This window comes from Aulostomus chinensis, chromosome 20 (assembly GCF_037954235.1).
Source record: "Aulostomus chinensis isolate RoL2024-O1b breed Wild chromosome 20, RoL_Achi_v1.0, whole genome shotgun sequence".
Taxonomy (NCBI): Eukaryota; Metazoa; Chordata; class Actinopteri; order Syngnathiformes; family Aulostomidae; genus Aulostomus; species Aulostomus chinensis.
The window spans coordinates 9,575,658-9,592,957 of record NC_141339.1 but is presented as its reverse complement, the minus strand read 5'-3'; the positions used below and the strand labels follow the sequence as shown (position 1 = coordinate 9,592,957).

The 17,300-nt window shown below is 41.7% G+C and overlaps 1 protein-coding gene across 1 annotated transcript in view; it reads right to left on the bottom strand.

The window, feature by feature from the left end:
• Nucleotides 1-10,879: 10,879 nt before the first annotated feature.
• The window catches only part of rngtt (RNA guanylyltransferase and 5'-phosphatase), a 97,700-nt gene continuing 91,279 nt past the window's right edge, over nucleotides 10,880-17,300 (bottom strand). The window contains exons 15-16 of the mRNA XM_086189092.1: nucleotides 13,759-13,882; nucleotides 10,880-12,092 (exon numbers count right to left, since the gene is read on the bottom strand). Of these exons, the coding sequence (XP_086045218.1) occupies nucleotides 11,932-12,092; nucleotides 13,759-13,882 (285 nt within the window). The 3' untranslated portion in view covers nucleotides 10,880-11,931. The remainder of the gene's footprint in view (nucleotides 12,093-13,758; nucleotides 13,883-17,300) is intronic.

Genomic DNA, 17,300 nt, shown 5'->3' with positions numbered 1-17,300 from the left:
CTAGGCTTGCGATTAAAAAACACAGTGAAAAAACAAATGTCAAATTCATACCCAGAATGTTTAAGGGAGCTTTCCCTATTGCCAAACTCCTTCATAGCATCTAAGCTAACTGGTCGTCTGGTGGGGGGAGGAGGAGGAGCAGAGGAGGGGAGGCTATCTGTCTGCTTGTCTGGCACTGTCTGGCATATTCACCTGAAAGTTAGTGTACAGTATTGTTCCAGTTTCAGTGTAGAGTATTATTTTTAGTTTTGCAGGCAGTTCTGCATTATATAAAAGAAAATGGACTCACAGACTCTTCAAAAATGTTTTCCCCATATGTCAACTTTCATGAAAAGTCATTTCCTTACCAGCTTCTCATCGGACTCACATCAACACACCCGCACCTGACTGTCACTATTTCCCCTGAACACAATGAGGTGTGCTAAAATGAGACTGTACCTTCTGGCTCTGTTACAATAAAACTTTCTGGAGGAAAATATAAAGTTAATGGTTAAGCCCACTGAGCATGTGCATTTAGCGCCGTCATTTTCATAAACAGCAGCAGCAGCAGCAGCAGCAGGAGCATACGGCCCTTCGGCTATACTACGTGAAAAATTATTTTTGCTGTGACAAAGGCTGCCCCCTCCTTCCTCGTCTCCACTAAATCCAATTTAGTCACCTCCAAAGCCCTCTGCTGCATCTTTGAGCATAATGTTCTGTGGATCTGGCAGATCCCAGCGGAGGGGAAACTGCAAATTGCGTTTAAGGGAGATGTGGGAAGAGAAACGGTGGAAAGCATAAAGAAAACAGGATAGGTGTTAGATTCTCAAAACCGTCTCCCATGTCCTCAAAACTGTCATTAAGAAGAAAAACAGTCTTGTTTTATCAAAAAAAAAAATAGAATCGTGATCGAAGTGGCGTTATGAATGAGTAAATATGACAAAACGAAGAAGCAAGCGGAAGATACTACCTGCTACCAGGGATCAATGTTACCAGTATTGTCTGCACAATCAAGGTCACCATAGCAATTAAAGATGCAGCATCATGCTAGATACCACCAGTAGACCGACTGAAGAGCTTGTGGGTCCAGATGTGGAGCTGAAACTGCAATCTGCTATTGATCAGGGTTGGAAAGCTAAAGGTTTCGTATCAGTGCCGTCAGAGCTGCTTGTCTTGGAGGATGTTTGAATTATTTATTCGAACAATAATCCCAAATGAACTGCAACTGATCTTTACAGATTCAGAATGAAACCACTAAAACTAGAGGGCTGCTGCCCCCTGGAACAATGCATTTGGTGCTTTTGGAGCATGTCATCACTGTAGCAAGGTAAATCATGTCATTGCTACTCGCTGGATGGAGGTAAACTGAATTTCACACATTTCAGTCCATCCATTTTCTTCTGCTTATCCTGTTAAGGGTCACGGTGGGGAGGGGGCTGGAGCCTATCCCAGCAGCCTTCGAGTGAGAGGCAGGGTTCAGCCTGGACAGGTTACCAGTCCATCACAGGGCCAACACATAGAGACAGACAGCCATTCACACTCACAGCCACACCTACGGTCAATTTAGAGTATCAATCAGCCTCGTCCCCTCTTGATGTCTTTGGACTGTGGGAGGAAGCTGGAGTACCAGAGAGAACCCACACAGGAACAGGGAGAACATGCAGACTCCACACAGAAAGATCCTGTGCTGGAGCCAGGGTTCGAACCAGGAACCTTCTTGCTGTGAGGCGACAGTGCCGCCCAGACATTTTAGTATAAAATGTAAATATGGATGTGATCTGATGTCAAACTTCAATGATTTACTTACAGAATATCAACACATAGTGATATGTCAGCCATGAGCGTTTGCTCTATGAGCAGAATGTCAGTGCGAAGAATGGGAGCTCTCCGGAGAGCTGATTTCTTTCTTTCCATTTGTGTTAAAAGCAAGACCTTTCCACCAAACACACATGAACCGACTGAATACCGTGTTCATGTGCTGTGTGCATGCCATCGACCACTCTTGATGGCAGAGAGCGATCATATCATCAGGTTGCAGGTAGGGGGGTTGGGGACACAAGGCTAAAATATCGGATGCTTTTACTTCATTAGTTATGTGATATTCTGTTTCAACTTTTGAGTGTGATAGTTCAATAAATAGAAGGGTATTTTTTAATACTTAACATAATATTTTTATGGTACTCTAGATATGTAAATTACATTGAACATTAAAGCGATGCGGCGGCTCGATGGTGCAGTTGATAGCGCTGTCGCCTCACAGCAAGAAGGTTCTGGGTTTGAGTCCTGGCTCCAGCACAGGATCTTTCTCTGTGGAGTCTGCATGTTCTCCCTGTTCCTGTGTGGGTTCTCTCTGGTACTCCAGCTTCCTCCCACAGTCCAAAGACATCAAGAGGGGATGAGGCTGATTGATACTCTTCAAGGGTCTCAAACTGGTCCAGTAAAGGGCTCCTGTGGCTGCAGGTTTTCATTCCAACCCAGCAAAAGCAACACCTGATTCTACTTAAATCAATTGAGCTGTGTCCACACAGCTTAATTGTTGGATCAGGTGTTGCTTTTGCTAGGTTGGAATGAAAACCTGCAGCCACAGGAGCCCTTTACTGGACCAGTTTGAGAACCCTGCGCGTCTAAATTGACCCTAGGTGTGACTGTGAGTGTGAATGGTTGTCTGTCTCTATGTGTTGGTCCTGTAATGGACTGGTGACCTGTCCAGGGTGAACCCCGCCTCTCGTCCGTTGATGCTGGGATAGGCTCCAGCCCTCCCCCCCCCCCCCGCAACTCTTAACAGGAATAAGCGGAAGAAAATGGATGGATGGATGGATTTGAGCGATGCGTACGCACAAACCAACAGTGCTTCAAAACACCACTCAATTTGGTTGAGATATTTTAAACAGAAGTAGTTAAAAAGAACTAAATGAAGAGCAGAGTTCAATGAACTGACCAAAAGGAGCCAGAATTTCCATCACTCGTCTAAAAACATTAAGGATTCTATGGTGTGTGGACATGGACATTTGGAAAATACCAGATTTTGGTTCATTAATTCCACCCCCCTCAAAAAATAATATAAAAATAAGTTTCTATGCTGCACACATGGATTTAGACATAAGTGACACTGAATCAACATCACACCCAACACTGAACCAAATGTGTCCGGCTGCAGCCCTGCTAGGTGCGTGCTTATGTATATTAACTCTAAATCCTGATTAAAGTGGGAAGCAGCAGTTTAATCCAGCACTTTCTTGATGTTTACTGACTAAAAAAAGAGCAAATGAGATGGGTAGAGGACAATAGCTGGTGGAGCATGAACATCTTTCCTTACATGGATGTTAAAGAAATTATTTCTGCTCACTGATTTCACACTTTAAATATTTTTACTTGCACCGAAATTTACACGTTCAACTCCCTCAGACCTAGTCAGTTGTTCCTTTGCTGTGTTTGCATCATTTGTTCAGCATCTGCTCCATTAACACGCCTGTGAGTAGACGCAGCCTGTCAGGAAAACAAACTGCAACCATACTCCGACATTGCTGCATTAAAACTGAAAAGGTCAGGACTTTTTTTTATTGAATTTTTTTTTTTTTCAAGGGCGGCTCCTGCGCCGCACAGTGCCATTTCCTTTAACACTCCGTAATCAACTTCAAATTACTTTACCAATAAGTCTTCTGCAGTTCCAGTGTCAAGTTTGTTTAAAGTCAATCATTTTTATTTTCTTCCTGCTGGCAACCGAAGAATAAAACTAGAGAAAATTTGACAATGAAATGTTCTTTAATCTCTCTTCAGTCCATTAACATTGGTGCATGTGAGAATGTCAGCAGTGGGGGGTAGGAGGGACACATTCAACCTGCAGCTGTAATTTTCTTTTTTGCTTGTGCAGTTTGGCCTTGAAGCTTAGATGCTTATAAGACTAAGAAAAGGTCCCTCCGTCATTTAAACCTCGTAGAACATCGGAATGAATGGTTTAACAGTGGTGAGGTGTGAAAGATTGTCCTGTCTGACCTGTGGGTTTAAAATCAAGAGGAAAAAATGGATTAAAATGCACTGGAAGAAATCTATTTTATTGTAATTTATGTTTGATTTTCTTAGCTTTGGCTAGAAGTTCACCTGGTGGAAAAACATTGGGAATTGCTAAATATCTTCCAAAAAAAAAAGGAGAAAAGTCTAAAACTAAAAGAATAACACACCTTTCCTTGAAAGACAGAGAGAATTAAAAGTTTTCTCGTCTTGTCAATGTTAATTGTGCACTTGCATAATTACAAGTGTGCATAAAAAAAAAAAGATTTTTAAAAAATGTATGAAAAATTACAATAAGCTGATGACTCCATTTAAATTTTGGTGCGTACATCCATCAGCACAGGACCTGGCACAAGTGAACGCTACAGTAGTTAAGCTAGGTGTGATCAACTATGGAAGCTCCAACGACACGTCCTCTGCTGGTAGCTGATAGACTGAACTGTATTGGGGGTACGCATCCACCCTTAATACACCCCAGTTGACCAACCCGTGTTCTCACCTTTGTCCCGTGATGAAGCTAATAGCTCCCTCAGCTTAACCAGGCTCGCTCAGCTAGTTGGTTACACAGGTGAGTGTAGCATGGCTACCCCGTATGTGCTTGCTGTCTAACATATGATTTACCCTCACACATTGGAGCAAGCCAATCAGGGTTAGGTTTACCTGTCCTCTGTTAATGTAGCACTGTGAGCAAACTCTCGAGGTACAGGGCAGGCTCAAGCTACAACCAGTTTGTTATCACTACCACCCAACAGGCTAATGTGTTATGGCAAACCTGGCAGGGCTTTGTTGGCGTCACTTTCCTAATGATTTAGACGATGAGTAATAAGCCAAGGGTGTTGTTTATCTTTAAGTTGGCAAAAACCCACTTTTGAAAGACCCAATAAAATCTGAAAATCAAGATAATCCTCCTGGTAAGACAAGACATTATCCACATATTTTGTTTACTTAACTTCACATCAGTGCTACAGGTACTGCTGTTTAACGGCTAAACCACAAGTTCTCTTGCTAATCTTTGGAAGTGAAGTGAAACAGCAAGCAAAGTTCATTGATAAACTGCACTTTAACAGACGGATGAACGGGTGCAATAACGTGACCAAACAACCTCGCCGTGCTCCACTAGGAAACGATGCCAGCGGAAAGACTCTCTGCCATCACAAACAACCACCTCCTAATTGCTTCTTTTGATGAAAACAAGAGTGCAGGAGCATTATTACCATTCCCCCTCAAATGGGAGTCATACATTGCCACATGGCATCAGGCCTGAGAGGCGCTTATGAGAAGGAGAATATGCGATAATAGATGTGTGGTGCCATGCCTGCCTGACTCCAGCCCTGAAAAATGTTTGCAATTAAACATCTCATTTCAGATCATTAATCAGGTCGGACTTCATTGTCAGAGTGAAGATTGTAACTTCAATCCGTCGGATGATTCGACTCACTGCTGTCGAAGAGTCGAATGTCCTCGTATCGTGAATTCATACATCTAAGCAGCACTGAGAGCCTGTCTTTGCACCACCGATCAGAGAGGGACATAAATATGTTATTCAAAGCGCAGATAATATTGAGGTGATACTGGCCTGCAAATCGTTTCTGCTGATTTAATATCGCAGTGGAGCTCTCCAGCTTCCCGCCTCCGACACCTGAGCCGACAGAGAGTGAGCCTCATAATCTTTGCTGCACCACCTGTGCTCATGCAAAGATGCCGAGTGTGTTTACATTTCCAGATCCATTCAGTCACAGCACCCACCCTCTCGCCTCCTGCACCCCAGGGCACAAACATACCCATATTGATGTTCTGGGATTTGCTTTTTCATGTGTTTGTGGGTGTTGTTTTCTGCTCACAATCTTGTAAGGACATTAATGTTTTCATACAGAATAATGCAAAATCCCCTGTGAAGAAAGAATATTTTGCTGTAAGGGGGGGTTTGGAATAAAAGCCCAGCTGTTGTTAGATCAGCAGGTAGCTGAATTTAGGTGAATGGAAATTAAGTTCAGCAGAAAACTAAGATGCAGAAACATTCTTGCTGCACCTGCTGCGCGAGGATGGCGATGTCTCGGCGGCGAAACAGAGTCATGACAGAAAGGTGAACGAAGCTTTCATGAAAATCAGTCGGCTTTCATGTGCAGCCAGAGGGGGAAGAGAGGCCCGTGAGTGCAGCTCATCCATCTCTGCTATAAGAACAGTCGCCTCCGGCATCAGCACGCAGGAACTCAAAATATACATGTGCACGCTTGATTTGTTCCACTGCGCTATACTCCAGTGACTAACATTCTGATCTAAATTCTCCACACTGCATGACTAACCGCCGCTGTCACCTTAATCTTAAAATACGCACAAGTTCTGATTCCGAAGCCTAAAAATAAGTCGTTTTGCGACACGGGAGCACAATTTAAAACAGCTCCACAAATGTTCAGGGATCGATCATCGTCGGCAGAAATAGAAGAGAAATAAAACAATAAATAAATCAGAGACATTATTTCACTGGTTTATAAAATCTGAAACAAACCAGGAATTTCAATGCAGAGCTTGTTACTGACATGCAGCATGAACGCTGCCGAGGCAATGACTTCCACACTCACCGCAGTGGGTGATGAGCAGTGCAGACGGGCAACACTCCTGGCAACAGGCAGAAATGTCGGCAACAATAAGGAAAAAGTAATCAAATGTTCCCTCGCAGCGGGAGTTTCCTTTGGGATTGAAACAGAGGAGAAATGAGGAGGATACTTTAAATATCCGATTCTCAACTTGTCGCCATCCAAGAAAAGGTCAGAGGTCAACAGCAAGACAGCGGGTGAAAATGGTTGCTCGAGGCAAACCACATTCATCATCATGTCACATGTCGTCTCACCCTGCAGGGGACATTTTAGCAGCACAATGATACACTGGGTCACTAAGTTTTGAGGAGTGTGAAAACTGAAACATCAGTTTTATCAGTGGTGGTAATTTTTTTTTTTTTTTTTGGGATGCTTCACCTTGATATGTGGTGGTCGTCTTGGCAGAATCTGATTTCCTGCTGGCACACGAGGGTCGGAAGACGATAACGAAATATCAGAGGATTTGAAACTGCGAGGCGAGAGACACATAGCAATTTGCTCTTTCCTCCCTTGTTTATCAAAACTGATGGGTGAATGTATTTTTAAGGATCTCTGCTCTAGATCACGAATACAATTCAGTAAAACTACTTAGAAAGTCAACCAAAAAGGACATTATCTTCACATCTACATTTTTTTCTTCAAACTGATAATGGATACATTTTCAGAGGTACTAATGAGACAATCAGACAAAAAGTGGGCTGCCAGTCCCCATTCATAAGCAGTTTGACCAATACATTTCAGTGACCCTTCTTTACTACTTTTAAAGCTGGACACACACAACTGGAATTTCTGAATCCTGACTGTTAAATCTGGTTGCATCACACACTAAAGGAAAATCTTTAAAGATATTCTCTCCTCTAATCTCAAAAATGCACACATTATGAGATTTCAAAATAAAAGAACTTCACACATGACAGGATCTCATTATTAAGATGATGGTACCAGAGGGAGCAGAGGAAGCCCCCTGCATTCACTCTCTTACACTTTGTATACAAAAACAGCTGTAAATCTCAACAAAGGTGTGCTGGTCAGAGTGACCTTGACCTTAAACCATCCTTGAGTCCCAGTGGAAGGACCAATTGTACTATATTTTAGGAAAATCCTCAAGGCATTCCTGAGATATATTGTTATTCATGTAAAGTGACAGTGACTTGTCCATCCATCCATTTTCTTCCACTTATCCTACTAAGGGTCGTGGGGGGGGCTGGAGCCTATCCCAGCAGCCTTTGGGCGAGAGGCAGGGTTCACCCTGGTCACCAGTCCATCACAGGGCCAACACATCACAGCCACACCTACGGTCAAGTTAGAGTATCAATCAGCCTCGTCCCCTCTTGATGTCTTTGGACTGTGGAGGAAGCTGGAGTACCAGAGAGAACCCACACAGGAACAGGGAGAACATGCAGACTCCACACAGAAAGATCCTGTGCTGGAGCCAGGGCTTGAACCAGGAACCTTCTTGCTGTGAGGCGACAGTGCTGACCACTGCACCACTGTGCCGCCCACACTGTAACTTCACCCAAATCTTTCTGTTTATCCTCGAGTCCCAGATGATGTTTGTGACAAATTTGCATAAATGCCCTCGAAGTATTCCGGAGAAATCATGTGAACAAGAATGGGATGTACAGATGGACAGACAACCCAAAACACCTAACAACTCTGGCTTATGGCTTTTGCTGGCGTGGAATCATAAAAACAAATGACAAACCAGTTTGGATGCAAAAATGGTCACTGGTTCTCCAGTGAGAGTTGGAAGTGAGCTATTTATTAACCACCAACAGCAGTGACATTCGCTAGCTAATGTTAGCCTGAAGGGAGACTGTCTACCGTTGCTTGGTGACACTGCCAGCTGCTCCATGCTTGCTTTTGACAATTGAGATTCTGCTGTTCTATTTTATCAGATCATGTTTGCTGCTATCATTGGTGACCAGAAATGTCATCAAATCAAATCAGGGTTATAACTCCAAGGAGAATCTATATCTGTTGATTAAGCTTGTGCTATAAGATTAAAAGGGCCACAGTTGCCCCAACAGGAACCTTCATGTTATATTATCATCAAGTCTGGGTGGTACCTTGTGATGTGGGGCTATTTAGTCTGAATCCCCTTTCAATTGTCTGTAATGTGATTCTTTTCACAGCTTTGTGATTAATTTGCAGAAATTGGGTCACATTCTCATCTCCCCGCTAGCTTAGCTGGTATGAATGCTCGTAGGAAAAGCCATCTTAAAAGTAAAAAAAATAGTTTTCTCCCTAAATGTCTTTGCTTGCTTAAAAGAATAAGGTTGTGCTCAACATTCACTATGAAAAACCTCTGCTGAAGCTAAGAGTTTGTTCTGTTAGATACATATCCAAACAACTTTGACTGGTAAGGGAGAGACCCCGAGGCTCCAAAATGCTAACAGAGAGGAGAGAAGGGTATCGATCTGCTTTTGGACAATAAATGCATTTGGCAAAATGTTGGTGTGTTCTTATAAATAAAACAACTTTGGTTGGAGTAAAAAAACAGAAGAATATTCCAGAAGATGGCATGAATGCAAATGGACTTTGTTGAAAATTCAGATGTTGAAGACTCATGGGTTTTTAGTTTCAATAGGACAGGTAAACTTAAACTCTGTATCAGCTACCATGGTAACCAAGTCTGAACTTATCTCAGGTTTTCTTTAACAGACTCGGTTTCTCTCCAGCTCTATCTCCCTCTTTCAGAGTGAACCTACCTCATTCCTTCAGGCCGTATCACAGTTTTTTTTTTGAAGCGCATTCATCAAAGCTGATGGATTAGTGTTTGTTATTTTGCTAGACTTTCTAAAGTTACCATTTCATGCAAAGCAGTCATTTCTTTGAAGATTTCTTTTTTAAAATAAAAATGGCACTAAGCTGCATACAGAGATGATGTGGCAACATTTTTAAGTGCATCATGCTGCTCCTACACAATAAAATTTAAAGTTTTCAAGTGGTGGCTAAACATTTCATCTGTATTTTAACCATGGTTTCATGAGGAAATAGCCAAAGGAATGATTATACGATCTAGGAGCTTACAGTAAAGCCTCCATAGATTTAATCTTTATACTTTTTAAAACTGAAATATTTTGTTCATGGTCAGTTGCCAGCATGTATGAGTATTACGCTATGCCATTAGTAGTAGACCAGTAGTGTGAAAATGTCTCAATTCTGGGATGCATTGCAACGCATAACATAATCGGCAATAAGCCTTATTACATTTATTCTTCATTTTCTGCCCTTGTTAGGCAATGAAGCTGTTGAGTTAACTGGCTGCTGGGACCAGGTTAAGCTACATGCAAAGCTAATTTTACAGGAGATATGGCAGAGAACAGCAGTAGGTAATTTTAAAAAAGCAAATGGTATTTTGAAAGTGGGCATCTGGTGTCATTTTGATGGGAAGCATAAACTGGACAAGACACCTGCTGCGTGTAAAATAACATGCCCCACATTAGCTAGTTTGGCAGGAGCTAACCTCTTCTTCTATAAAGCAAAACTAGCAACTTTCCCATCCAAGTCAGGGAAAGAGGGAAGAGAATGAGTAAGTCTGTGTGGCAACTTTCATAGAGCCAGTGGAGTAAATAGGTGATACCAGTTGTGTAGCAGTTCCTTGGCACAACAGATTCAATTGTGACAGAACATTCTATGAGTAAGGAATGGCAGATTTGATCATTGACGTCTCACACAATGTGCAACTAGCAGATAATTCATAATTACCGGCTTATAATTAAGTGATGGAAAAGTAGCTGTGAGCAGTAATGTAGAAAACTGAGGATGTGATACTTTGAAATGCATCTTGCAGTCAACCTGAACAAAGCTGAATGACTCATTAAGAACCGACAAAAGAAGATTTAACAATAACTGAACCTCAAAGAGCCCTATGTAAGCTATCTATGGTACCAGGCAGATGGCGCTATTCGTGCGCCATGCGTTCGGGGCGTGTTCAGTCTTAATTTGCAATTTAGAAGGCGTGTAATCAGAGCGCGGACCGTGGTGCACGACGCAAAGAGCACTCATTAGACACCCAATTATTTATACGTGTGTATCAGGCATGACGTCACTCAAACCAATCAGAGTGCCTTGTGTCATTCCCTTTAAAGCCCAAGCAGTGCCAGGACTTGGCATGTTGCTACTTCAGTGGCGCACGCATTTCAACCATGGAGAAGTGAGTGCTGCTAATCTGGAAACAGACTTTTGAACGGACTTATTTTTCAAGGATGAGTACGCTTGGCATGAAAACTTTATTTTGCGCCGGCTTGAAACTAGCAATGAAGCTTGCACTTGACCAGACACCAGCTTGTGTCATGCTTAATATAGGTCCCAAAGCCATTTTTGTCACGGAAATGTGTGTAAAAAGTATGTCATATGAAAAAAAAGGGGAGAGAACCTCCTTACTTAAGATCTCCACCCATTAGTTTTTCAGAACCAAAGATAAACAGATGTGTGATTTGTTTCATTCAATGGTTTATCATGGCAGTGGTGTACTGCAGCACTACAGCAGGCCAACGTCACATAAAAGCTGATTTGAATGGAATGGAAACATCATCCCACAGTCCACCACTTCATCATCCACTCGGTAAATTAAACAATGAAACCTTGAAAACTTATTATTCACTGCGTTGAAACTTTTCTCACTGTTATGACCGAAGATGTACAGCGTTCAAATACACATGCGATATAACAATACGGTTACTGGAGTGATAATGAACGTCCCGCCTGTTATTACTCTGAACAGCTCCGCTAACTATTTCACGAACAACGTACAAGCTCGATAAAGTCAAAAGGTTGATAGAACTAAAGCTTGTGTTGCATTCATTATCATGCTTATTTGTTTTAAGTTTTCTACACCTGAAAACACTTGAAAAATCCCCTGACTGTATGCAGTCTGTCAGCGAAACATAAACACCACACTCCCGTAGCGACGCAGATGGGAATGAGATCCGTAAACAAAAGCATCAACAAGTAGATTGAGCTTTGATGATGTTTACTCCTCCTTCGGTACAAATTAGGAACTTGACAAAACATAAACAAGGTCTGCGTTCCCAGGTGTTACTTGAAGCCAAAACAATGCTCCTGTTGATAATTACCAATTAGCTCGGACTTAAATTAAGCATGATGTTTTTCAATTTAATAAGAACACCAGCAATTAAAGCTACAAATAAGTCTACAAGGTAAATTAATGACATTGACACAGTCAGTTGATGGGGTTTCTGTAGTCCTTGTGTTCAGGCCGATGTCATAAATGTTTTGTTTTGTTGTTGATGTTTTTTTTTGGGGGGGGGGGGTGCATTGGCGGTGGCTGGTGATGTACATGTACAGCGACTGTGGAGCAGTCCAGAGGGGCCCAGCCCCAGGGCTACGGGAGGGACCGGTTGGGTCTCTTTGGAGGGGGAGGGGGCATCAGTTGTGCGTCTGGGTCTGGAGGGCGTTTCCGGTCATGGGCTCCCTGAGAACAGCTGTCCACAAACTTTAGAAGGATTTCCTTTGTGACCGGGTATTGGATGCTTTTGCACACAGCTGAGGAGAGAGGAGAAAAGACTAATCACCCACAAGGAAGGAAGCAACCACAGACACGATGACAGCCTCTTCCACCAGCCTGAATTCAGGTTACTGTTCCCTGAAAGGGAGCACGCCTGATGACTTTCTGCCAATGATGTGCTAACACTTCCAAATCGCTACCATTCATTCATTGGCTTCTTCATCTACTTCTCTGGCTCTGGAGTGGACGCCAAGGAGGATTTCCTCAAATGTTGGCTGTTCGGTTAACAACACAGATGATCATGCGCCCATAGAAGAAAGAGTGATAACGTGTTTTTCAAAACCAACACCAAGGGAGTAAAAGTGTAAGGAATAAATTAAACAGAAACGGTATTTGTCTGCCTGGTTGACGAATTCACTCGATGTAGTTGACAGCAATCAGAGGGTGGGGGGGGGCTTCATAAATGCTCAGTGGGTACAGTCAATGCTAAATAATGTAATGCAATGCTACCTGTCTTGATAAAACATGCTTTTTACCAGCGTAGCTTCCAGGCTGCACACCAACAAACCTGAGGCTCTACAGCTCAATAATTCAACATCTTGTATTTTTTTTTAAATGATTTTCGATCAGTTCAATTATTTCTTTAGATGTATTTTCTCTTGGTGGTGCTTCTTGTTTTTTATGGCTTCAATTTGTCCTTTTATGTGTTTTTGTGCCGAGCTCTGTAAAGTCAGCATTTGGACAAGTGCTGGCACAGACAAGGTTTATTGCTATAGTACACGGAAAATTTTAGGAGTCTTTCTCTAGTTTCCACTTTTGTTGTCATTACAACTGTGTCTTCTGTGCAAGATGTGGGGCTGTTTGACACTCAAAAAAGAAATGATCTTGTTTTAGAGCACACATGGCGTATTACATTATACCTAAAACATTGTTAACTTTGATCAAAATGTTGATGAATATGAGTAGAGTCCTCATTCATTGGATCTAAAAAAAAACCCAAAACCATTCAACACATACAGAATTTTTTGGATGCAAATATTTGGGGTAATACTGCAATAGACGCATAAGCTGATATTCTTTAGGTATTAGGAAAAAAGTGCACGAGTACCGCTGGAAAAATATGTGAAAAACATCAAAATACAAAATACATATGAATATCCACGTGAGCAGTGTTTCAAATGTCAAACAGATCATTTCCACTCCCCTAAAAGCTTTGGTTTGAGTTCCACCATCTTTTGAATTTGATAGATGGAAATGCCCCCATGTGACTGTTAATTCATGCTGATGTTCCAGAAACAGATGATTGTCAAAATCAAAACAAAAACTCAACCTGAAAAGACAACAAATATTACAGGATACTTCTCTCACATCAAACATCGTCATCTGATCCACTGTTGGTGTAGAAATACTGACTGCTGAAACGTGGACACGACACATTCTCAACAGTAGAATGAACATTATGTTACAACTCATGCTGGAATTTCCCTGTCTTAGGTGAACACGACAGTTCCGTGAACTGAAAGAAAGGAGAAGAAAACTTGGTGTCCTGGCTTCATTCTTAATGGCAAATACACACAGAGCACAGAAACCGGAGGCTGATGTGAAACTCAGAGAAACTGAGCCGTTAATCGCTAGCTGATCGAGGTGAAGCGAAGTGAGTCTGTCACGTTCATGAACGGCGATAAAGGAAGAAACGGTTCTCACCCATGGCTGTGTCGTAAGAGTTGGGGAAGCTCTTATCTATCCTCTGCCTCATGAAGACCCAGGTGTTGTTGGCGAAGGTGCACTCAATGATTTTGTTGTCATATTGATTCAGTTCTTTAGTGGCCTGGAAAATGATAGAAAGAAACAGTGTTATTGTGTTTTCCTCTGTTGATAATGTAGTTTACATCAGTGAGATCAATACGCTGTCTGGTGCATTGTAGGTTCAGGCCGAGGGAAATGAAGTGAGTGAGAAGTTCAGGTTCAGATGCAACAGATGACGAACTGACCCAGATGTTGTGTTGATTACGGACAACATCCCGGGTCAGTTTGTCAGCTGGTCACTGCAGTTACAATTCAGGCCAATTGATGAAGACTGAAAATATCACCAATGTCTGAGCTTGTCTTCATCTCCCATCAGACTTGAGCAACTTTCCCTACCTTGCATTCAACCTGGTACTGGCCACGCTCAGAGCTGAGGACCAATGGGGTCTCTGGAGTTTAAGAGGTCAGCATGCAGCAGTTCCTTTCCTCTCAGGTTACTCTGACATCATTTGCTAATTCTGTTCTCAGCCTTTTTTTTTTTTGTGGTCACTGTCAGTTTTTGCTTCTTACTATTCCATTACTTCAAACCTTTCCACTACATGTTCCCCTTATTTTTCCAGCAGGACGGTCACAGTCTCCACTGATGAATAAAGCCTCGGTGATCATACTCCATGTTCGTCCTGCTGGTGAGAATGCTGAAAACATCTGGTAAAAACTGCACTTTTCTAACCTGCCGTTTGTTCAAGATTCCCTTACCAGCTGTTTTTTTTGGTGGATGGTTGAACTCCCATCTCCTCTAACTCCCTCCCGTGTGTTTACTTTCCATGTCTCCTTTTACTTCAGGGAGAATTGTGTGTTTTTTTTTTATTTGGCTATGGTTTCTTTCACACACTGTTTAAAAATAAACTTACACAATTTTTTAAACAAGTTTTCCATGTTTTTGAGGTACATTTTCATACCAAGACATTCCCTGAAAAGTCCAAAACACTTAAAAAAAAAAAAATAGAAATGCATCTAAAATTTAACCGGCGTTATTCAACTACATTTATTGTCCAGCTAAGTGGTTTGATGCAACATTAACATCTATTAAAGTAAATCAATGTTAACCAACAGCGGCTGTTTTCTCAGTACATCTCTTATTTGCAGTAATTCGTGAAGCAATCTCTCAGGACTCATCCCGAGTTTCTGGCTTTATCCTTTTTACAAAAATGTTTCCAGTTCTGGAAAGTGCTATTTTCAAATTCGATTACTTTTCCAGGTTTTTACAAGACAACATGAACCCTGTTGATGGTACCATCATGGGATCATGTCCATTCCTCAATCCATCCATTCACCCCCAATGATTCGGGGTCTATTTTGAACACACAGCTACTGGATACCGTACGTGTGGAAAGAAGCTGTCATGGGATATACGACTGATAAAGGGTCAATAGTGACGCCCACTATAAAGAGCTCACGCACATTTTTACCGATACATTTCCATGACTTTTTCACACCTTTGAAGAGCTTCATGACCACGAATATGTGAACTGTCTATTTACGCATGAAAAATAAACAAAGATATCAATGTCTTCATGTCTAACCAGCGAACATAAACTTCATTAATGACAAGCTACACTGTTAGATACATCATCGATTACAGTAACAATATTAACTAATAGAACGTTTCCTCCAAGTACTACATTTTTCAGGTATTCGTGAAGCAATTTTTAAAGGCTTTTCTAAAATTTTCTAGATTCATTTATTATCACTGTTTTGGGTTTCAGACATAAAACAAAGCATAAACAGATGGAATTACCTCTGTTTGATTTGCACAATAAATTAATCTCTTGTTAAGTCATCAAATGAACAGACTGCTGCTGCTGCACCACTTAATGCTTGCAGCTAACCAGGTGCACTTTTACACAGACACACAAAAAGATGCACATTGTCTGTGTCTTCAGGATACGGCCCTCGAAGCAGCTCAATAACTTCTGCTCCACCTATTGAGAATAACGACCTCATCATTTTTTTTAATCAAATTTTAAATCAAGTAAACACACTGAGCACACTGCAACACGAACTGTATCAAAATGGTACACGATGCTGAAGATCAGGTATGAGTCAAAGAAGACATTTGGGCATCTGTTGTTTATCAAGTTCCACTGAGACGGTCCTCTAGGTTTGAAACAAACCAACACAGAAATATAATGAGCCATTATTATGCGTTCATGTGCAATTTGCAACCTTGACCCCACAGACGAAGCCTGGTCTATGGGGTGTCGTCTGGGGTTCGGTGTGAACATGTGACTTCCAGCCAAGGTCAGAGAATCAACAGCGTTGCCAGGAAAATGCTGGAATTTGGCAAGATGCAAGAATACTATGTAGGAGCTTGTGTGATCTGGAGTGTGAGGCATCTGGGCTCACAGTGGGAGTCAAAATCGCACAGGAAGCAAGACAAGTGTGAGGAAGGAAGTTGGAAAAATGCAGGCATTTCAGAGAATGACCTTAACACATATAAACGTATTAATGAGCCTGATCATTGTCATCGTTTTCTTTTATCTTATGTTGAAGACAAAAGTAAAACAGAGCGTTATTACTTGGAGAAGAATGGAAGATGATTTAAAGAAGACTCTTAAACCTGAGCACAGCAAGCTGGCAGAAAACTCAAGGACAGTACAGGAGGGACGGGCTGCTCCAGGCAGGGATCTCTCCCTGCTGGTGAAGGGTGACATGTTGGCTGCCATTTTGCATCACCACTTGGTGCTTAATCCATCCAAATCTGTCTCATTATGGCAGCACGTGTGTGCCACCGGTTATCAGGGACTTTGGCAGCCAAACTGTTTTTCATCCAGTGTTGCAGAGCACAAGAGCTCTGCTTTTCTGCCTTCAAACTTCCAATGTTCAGATTTAGAAACAATCCAAACATGAAAGAAAAGCACCCACACTGGTTGTTACACTTTTTTTTTTCAACTTTTAAAGAAATGTCTATTTAGAGCCTCGCACCAACCAAAATTATTTTCACTGGAATAAATAAATAACTTTCACCCAGGCCCTCTTGTGCGCTTCACTTGCAACAGTGAATTGTTTGTATGCATAAATAAAGGTATAAAAAAGCTGTCTTCTAAAATTCATAATTTTTCTTTTTCAGCATGTTGAAACTCCAGGACTTGGTTCAGAACACACAATGGATGTACAATGCCACAAATACTTGCGGCTTATGTTTATGTACACAGCAGTTCAAAAACACTGATTTATGGTTTTAGTTAGAAGGTTCATTTTTTAAAAAGGTTTCCAGGTAAGCTGGACGGATAAACTGCTCATCAAGAAACCAAACACCAAATTGCCATTTTTCTACATTTCTGTTTTGATGCAGATCAGCTCTGTATGCAAATGTCAGAGTGGCTCCTGAAACCGGAAAACAAACAACTCCTTAAGAAATGGCTCACTTCAAATTTCAAACCTGAAGAAACGCGCTCATTACATTTTAAGGACGTAAATCTAACAGAGTGCTCATGCGT